Here is a 7,500-nt window from a genome sequence, read left to right as displayed (position 1 = left end):
CTGCTTGGCAGATGTGGTGTGGCGTATATGGATTTGTCCGAACGCAGTGACGCCTCCTTGAACTCAGCCCTTCCTCGGGTGGGGAACCCTCGCCGCTGACCACAGCACCTGGTGTCTGAGGAGAGGCGTCTTCAGGACTTCGACCTGAGAATCGTCCCCGCAAAGAGGAGGGTGGCATGTGTGGGTCTGATGAACAGGGCTGTGTTCCAACCTCAGGGCTCACTGAAGTCTTCATCGTTCACGATGGACTTCCATGACAGTAACTGTGGTGTAACGAAGTGAAAAATGATAACAGCTGGTGCAGAATCAAAGGTACCTTAAGAAGAAAATAAAACAACGTTTCCAGTCTTAGACTCTTTCTCAAGTGGAGAGGTGTTGCCAGGCAGTGTACTGTGAAGTGTGGAGGTGTTGCCAGGCAGTGTACTGTGAAGTGTGGAGGTGTTGCCAGGCAGTGTACTGTGAAGTGTGGAGGTGTTGCCAGGTAGTGTACTGTGAAGCGTGGAGGTGTTGGCAGGCAGTGTACTGTGAAGTGTGGAGGTGTTGCCAGGCAGTGTACTGTGAAGTGTGGAGGTGTTGGCAGGCAGTGTACTGTGAAGTGTGGAGGTGTTGGCAGGCAGTGTACTGTGAAGTGTGGAGGTGTTGGCAGGCAGTGTACTGTGAAGTGTGGAGGTGTTGCCAGGCAGTGTACTGTGAAGTGTGGAGGTGTTGGCAGGCAGTGTACTGTGAAGTGTGGAGGCAGTATACTGTGAAGTGTGGAGGTGTTGGCAGGCAGTGTACTGTGAAGTGTGGAGGTGTTGCCAGGCAGTGTATTGTGAAGTGTGGAGGTGTTGGCAGGCAGTGTACTGTGAAGTGTGGAGGTGTTGGCAGGCAGTGTACTGTGAAGTGTGGAGGTGTTGCCAGGCAGTGTACTGTGAAGTGTGAAGGTGTTGCTAGGCTGTGTACTGTGAAGTGTGGAGGTGTTGGCAGGCAGTGTACTGTGAAGCGTGGAGGTGTTGCCAGGCAGTGTATTGTGAAGTGTGGAGATGTTGCCAGGCAGTGTATTGTGAAGTGTGGAGGTGTTGCCAGGCAGTGTATTGTGAAGTGTGGAGGTGCTGGCAGGCAGTGTATTGTGAAGTGTGGAGGTGTTGGCAGGCAGTGTACTGTGAAGTGTGGAGGTGTTGCCAGGCAGTGTACTGGAGGTGCTGGCAGGCAGTGTACTGTGAAGTGTGGAGGTGTTGCCAGGCAGTGTACTGTGAAGTGTGGAGGTGTTACCAGGCAGTGTACTGTGGAGTGTGGAGGTGTTGGCAGGCAGTGTACTGTGAAGTGTGGAGGCAGTGTACTGTGAAGTGTGGAGGTGTTGGCAGGCAGTGTACTGTGAAGTGTGGAGGCGTTGCCAGGCAGTGTACTGTGAAGTGTGGAGGTGTTGCCAGGCAGTGTACTGTGAAGTGTGGAGGTGTTGCCAGGCAGTGTATTGTGAAGTGTGGAGGTGTTGGCAGTCAGTGTACTGTGAAGTGTGGAGGTGTTGCCAGGCAGTGTACTGTGAAGTGTGGAGGTGTTGCCAGGCAGTGTATTGTGAAGTGTGGAGGTGTTGCCAGGCAGTGTACTGTGAAGTGTGGAGGCGTTGCCAGGCAGTGTATTGTGAAGTGTGGAGGTGTTGCCAGGCAGTGTACTGTGGAGTGTGGAGGTGTTGGCAGGCAGTGTACTGTGAAGTGTGGAGGTGTTGGCAGGCAGTGTACTGGAGGTGTTGGCAGGCAGTGTATTGTGAAGTGTGGAGGTGTTGCCAGGCAGTGTACTGGAGGTGTTGGCAGGCAGTGTACTGTGAAGTGTGGAGGTGTTGGCAGGCAGTGTACTGTGGAGTGTGGAGGTGTTGGCAGGCAGCGTACTGGAGGTGTTGGCAGGCAGTGTATTGTGAAGTGTGGAGGTGTTGCCAGGCAGTGTACTGGAGGTGTTGGCAGGCAGTGTACTGTGAAGTGTGGAGGTGTTGACAGGCAGTGTACTGGAGGCGTTGGCAGGGAGTGTACTGTGAAGTGTGGAGGTGTTGCCAGGCAGTGTACTGTGAAGTGTGGAGGTGTTGCCAGGTAGTGTACTGTGAAGCGTGGAGGTGTTGGCAGGCAGTGTACTGTGAAGTGTGGAGGTGTTGCCAGGCAGTGTACTGTGAAGTGTGGAGGTGTTGCCAGGCAGTGTACTGTGAAGTGTGGAGGTGTTGGCAGGCAGTGTACTGTGAAGTGTGGAGGTGTTGGCAGGCAGTGTACTGTGAAGTGTGGAGGTGTTGCCAGGCAGTGTACTGTGAAGTGTGGAGGTGTTGGCAGGCAGTGTACTGTGAAGTGTGGAGGCAGTATACTGTGAAGTGTGGAGGTGTTGGCAGGCAGTGTACTGTGAAGTGTGGAGGTGTTGCCAGGCAGTGTATTGTGAAGTGTGGAGGTGTTGGCAGGCAGTGTACTGTGAAGTGTGGAGGTGTTGCCAGGCAGTGTACTGTGAAGTGTGGAGGTGTTGCCAGGCAGTGTACTGTGAAGTGTGAAGGTGTTGCTAGGCTGTGTACTGTGAAGTGTGGAGGTGTTGGCAGGCAGAGTACTGTGAAGCGTGGAGGTGTTGCAAGGCAGTGTATTGTGAAGTGTGGAGATGTTGCCAGGCAGTGTATTGTGAAGTGTGGAGGTGTTGCCAGGCAGTGTATTGTGAAGTGTGGAGGTGTTGGCAGGCAGTGTATTGTGAAGTGTGGAGGTGTTGGCAGGCAGTGTACTGTGAAGTGTGGAGGTGTTGCCAGGCAGTGTACTGGAGGTGCTGGCAGGCAGTGTACTGTGAAGTGTGGAGGTGTTGCCAGGCAGTGTACTGTGAAGTGTGGAGGTGTTGCCAGGCAGTGTACTGTGAAGTGTGGAGGTGTTGGCAGGCAGTGTACTGTGAAGTGTGGAGGCAGTGTACTGTGAAGTGTGGAGGTGTTGGCAGGCAGTGTACTGTGAAGTGTGGAGGCGTTGCCAGGCAGTGTACTGTGAAGTGTGGAGGTGTTGCCAGGCAGTGTACTGTGAAGTGTGGAGGTGTTGCCAGGCAGTGTATTGTGAAGTGTGGAGGTGTTGGCAGGCAGTGTACTGTGAAGTGTGGAGGTGTTGCCAGGCAGTGTACTGTGAAGTGTGGAGGTGTTGCCAGGCAGTGTATTGTGAAGTGTGGAGGTGTTGCCAGGCAGTGTACTGTGAAGTGTGGAGGCGTTGCCAGGCAGTGTATTGTGAAGTGTGGAGGTGTTGCCAGGCAGTGTACTGTGGAGTGTGGAGGTGTTGGCAGGCAGTGTACTGTGAAGTGTGGAGGTGTTGGCAGGCAGTGTACTGTGAAGTGTGGAGGTGTTGGCAGGCAGTGTACTGGAGGTGTTGGCAGGCAGTGTACTGTGAAGTGTGGAGGTGTTGCCAGGCAGTGTACTGGAGGTGTTGGCAGGCAGTGTACTGTGAAGTGTGGAGGTGTTGGCAGGCAGTGTACTGTGGAGTGTGGAGGTGTTGGCAGGCAGCGTACTGGAGGTGTTGGCAGGCAGTGTATTGTGAAGTGTGGAGGTGTTGCCAGGCAGTGTACTGGAGGTGTTGGCAGGCAGTGTACTGTGAAGTGTGGAGGTGTTGACAGGCAGTGTACTGGAGGCGTTGGCAGGGAGTGTACTGTGAAGTGTGGAGGTGTTGCCAGGCAGTGTACTGTGAAGTGTGGAGGTGTTGCCAGGCAGTGTACTGTGAAGTGTGGAGGTGTTGGCAGGCAGTGTACTGTGAAGTGTGGAGGTGTTGGCAAGTCGCCGCAGTCTCTGGCTGCCAACACCTCGACACGTGAGAAAGGGTCAAAGACTGGACACGTTGTTCTATCTTTAGGGGGTACCTTTGACTTTACACACCAGTTATTTTTAACTTCGTTTCACAAGGTTCAGCAGTAAACGATTTTTCATCTATGGTATAATGAAGCTGAAATGGGTTACATATCCTTCTGACCTTAACCTGTATTCAAGGTCACATGGAAATATAACTCTGAATGTCGATTATGTTTTATGTTAGACCTCATCGGTTCCGTTCCAGCAGATTTCCTTTTGACACGAACTGAATACAGAAATAAACCCCACACGTGGTGAAATCAGTTCTGTGACACGTTTAGTCTTTAGCCGTTTGATTTTGTCATCATCATAGCCCAGCCTATTCTATGACACGTTCTTTCTTTACCCGTTTGATTTTGTCGTCATCATAGCCCAGCCAATTCTATGACACGTTCTTTCTTTACCCGTTTGATTTTGTCGTCATCATAGCCCAGCCAATTCTATGACACTTTCTTTACCCGTTTGATTTTGTCGTCATCATAGCCCAGCCAATTCTATGACACGTTTAGTCTTTTCCCGTTTGATTTTGTCGTCATCATAGCCCAGCCAATTCTATGACACGTTTAGTCTTTTCCCGTTTGATTTTGTCGTCGTCATAGCCCAACCAATTCTATGACACGTCCTTTCTTTACCTGTTTGATTTTGTTATCATAGCCCAGCCAATTCTATGACACGTTCATTCTTTACCTGTTTGATTTTGTCGTCATCATAGCCCAGCCAATTCTATGACACGTTCATTCTTTACCCGTTTGATTTTGTCGTCATGATAGCTCAGCCAATTCTATGACACGTTTAGTCTTTTCCCGTTTGATTTTGTCATCATCATAGCCCAGCCAATTCTATGACACGTTTAGTCTTTTCCCGTTTGATTTTGTCATCATCATAGCCCAGCCAATTCTATGACACGTTTAGTCTTTTCCCATTTGATTTTGTCATCATCATAGCCTAGCCAAATCTATGACACGTCCTTTCTTTACCCGTTTGATTTTGTCGTCATCATAGCCCAGCCAATTCTATGACACGTTTAGTTTTTTACCCGTTTGATTTTGTCGTCAAAGCCCAGCCAATTCTATGACAACTTTCTTTTCCCGTTTGATTTTGTCGTCATCATAGCCCAGCCATTTCTATGACACGTTTAGTCTTTACCGGTTTGATTTTGTCACCACAGCCCAGCCAATTCTATGAGAACTTTCTTTACCCGTTTGATTTTGTCGTCATCATAGCCCAACCAATTCTATGACACGTTCTTTCTTTACCTGTTTGATTTTGTCGTCATCATAGCCCAGCCAATTCTATGACACTTTTTTCTTTACCCGTTTGATTTTGTCGTCATCATAGCCCAGCCAATTCTATGACATGTTTAGTCTTTTCCCGTTTGATTTTGTCGTCATCATAGCCCAGCCAATTCTATGACACGTTTAGTCTTTTCCAGTTTGATTTTGTCGTCATTCTAGCCCAGCCAATTCTATGACACGTCCTTTCTTTACCTGTTTGATTTTGTCGTCATCATAGCGCAGCCAAGTCTATGACACGTCCTTTCTTTACCCGTTTGATTTTGTCGTCATCATTGCCCAGCCAAATCTATGACACGTTCTTTCTTTACCCGTTTGATTTTCGTCGTCATCATAGCCCAGCCAATTCTATGACATGTTCTTTCTTTACCCGTTTGATTTTGTCGTCATCATAGCCCAGCCAATTCTATGACACGTTCTTTCTTTACCCGTTTGATTTTGTCGTCATCATAGCCCAGCCAATTCTATGACACGTTCGTTCTTTACCCGTTTGATTTTGTCGTCATCATAGCCCAGCCAATTCTATGACACGTTCGTTCTTTACCCGTTGATTTTTGTCGTCATCATAGCCCAGCCAATTCTATGACACGTTTAGTCTTTTCCCGTTTGATTTTGTCGTCATCATAGCTCAGCCAATTCTATGACACGTTCTTTTTTTTACCCGTTTGATTTTGTCGTCATCATAGCCCAGCCAATTCTATGACACGTTCTTTCTTTACCCGTTTGATTTTGTCATCATAGCCCAGCCAATTCTATGACACGTCCTTTTTTTTACCCGTTTGATTTTGTCGTCATCATAGCCCAGCCAATTCTATGACACGTTCTTTTTTTACCCGTTTGATTTTGCCGTCATCATAGCCCAGCCAATTCTATGACACGTTCTTTTTTTACCCGTTTGATTTTGTCGTCATCATAGCCCAGCCAATTCTATGACACGTTCTTTCTTTACCCGTTTGATTTTGTCATCATAGCCCAGCCAATTCTATGACACGTCCTTTTTTTTACCCGTTTGATTTTGTCGTCATCATAGCCCAGCCAATTCTATGACACGTTCTTTTTTTACCCGTTTGATTTTGTCGTCATCATAGCCCAGCCATCCGCAGGACGTGGTGTAGCTGGGGTATCCCTTTTCCTGCATCTCCTTCTCTGCACACAGTGTATTATATTGTGTTATATTGTATTGTATTGTATTGTATTGTGTATTGTATTTTGTATTGTGTATTGTATTGTATTGTGTATTGTATTGTGTATTGTATTGTAGCTGGGATATCCCTTTTCCTGCATCTCCTCTGCACACAGAGTATTGTATTGTATTTTGTATTGTATTGTGTATTGTATTTTGTATTGTGCATTGTATTGTGCATTGTATTGTGTATTGTGTATTGTATTGTGTATTGTATTGTAGCTAGGGTATCCCTTTTCCTGCATCTCCTCTGCACACAGCACAGCACAGCACAGCACAACACAGTATTGTATTGTACTGTACTGTACTGTACTGTACTGCATTCCATTGTATTGTATTGTTGTTGGGCTATCCCTTTTCCTGCATCTCCTCTGCACACAGTGTATTGTATTGTATTGCATTGCATTGCATTGCATTGCATTGTATTGCATTGTATTGTACTGTACAGTATTGCATTTCATTGCATTGTTGTTGGGCTATCCCTTCTCCTGCATACCCTTCTCTGTAAACAATGTATTGTATTGTATTGCGTTGCCTTGTATTGTCTTGTATTGTACCATAATGTATTGTGCTGTATTGTACTGTTGTGTTGTGTTGTGTTGTACTGTGCTGTACTGTATCGTACTGTACCGCATGTATTGCAATGCACTGCACAGTACTGACATGCATTGTATTGTTTGTACAGTTTGCACTGTATCGTACTGTACTGCATTGTATTGTATTCTATTGTATTGTAATGTACTGTATTGTATTGCATCGTTCTGTATTGTATTGTACTGCATTGTATTGTATTGTATTGTACTGTAGTGCGTTGTATTGTATTGTATTGTTTTGTACTGTATTTTATTGTACTGTACTGCATTGTATTGTATTGTACTGTGTTGTAATGTGCTGCATTGTAGCGTGTCGTATTGCATTGCATTGTGCTGTATCGTGACATAACTTGGCACAGATTAACACGAAATTCCATTACATAGCGTGACATGGCATCACACGACCGAACACGACATAGCACAGCATTACACCACGCAACATGACACAGCGTAACATAACACAACACAACACGACACAGCTTGACACGACACATGACATGACACGACACTGCTTGACACGACATGACACACTATAACACATGATATCAAATCCCACAGTGTGGTATTGGAAGTTGTTTTTGTTAGAGGAGAGAGGTTGGAGAGAGGGGCCTATAGGATATGATTTTA

The 7,500-nt window shown here is 46.9% G+C and overlaps 1 protein-coding gene across 1 annotated transcript in view; it reads right to left on the bottom strand.

Moving 5' to 3' along the window:
* The window catches only part of LOC143294972 (mitochondrial enolase superfamily member 1-like), a 38,988-nt gene that overhangs the window by 11,655 nt on the left and 19,833 nt on the right, over positions 1 to 7,500 (bottom strand). Inside the window, exon 9 of the mRNA XM_076606499.1 lies at positions 6,161 to 6,243. Within this exon, the coding sequence (XP_076462614.1) occupies positions 6,161 to 6,243 (83 nt within the window). The remainder of the gene's footprint in view (positions 1 to 6,160; positions 6,244 to 7,500) is intronic.

This window comes from Babylonia areolata, chromosome 20 (assembly GCF_041734735.1).
Source record: "Babylonia areolata isolate BAREFJ2019XMU chromosome 20, ASM4173473v1, whole genome shotgun sequence".
Classification (NCBI taxonomy): domain Eukaryota; kingdom Metazoa; phylum Mollusca; class Gastropoda; order Neogastropoda; family Buccinidae; genus Babylonia; species Babylonia areolata.
Note: the sequence above shows the minus strand (reverse complement) of the source record. Positions and strands in the feature narration are given on the sequence as shown.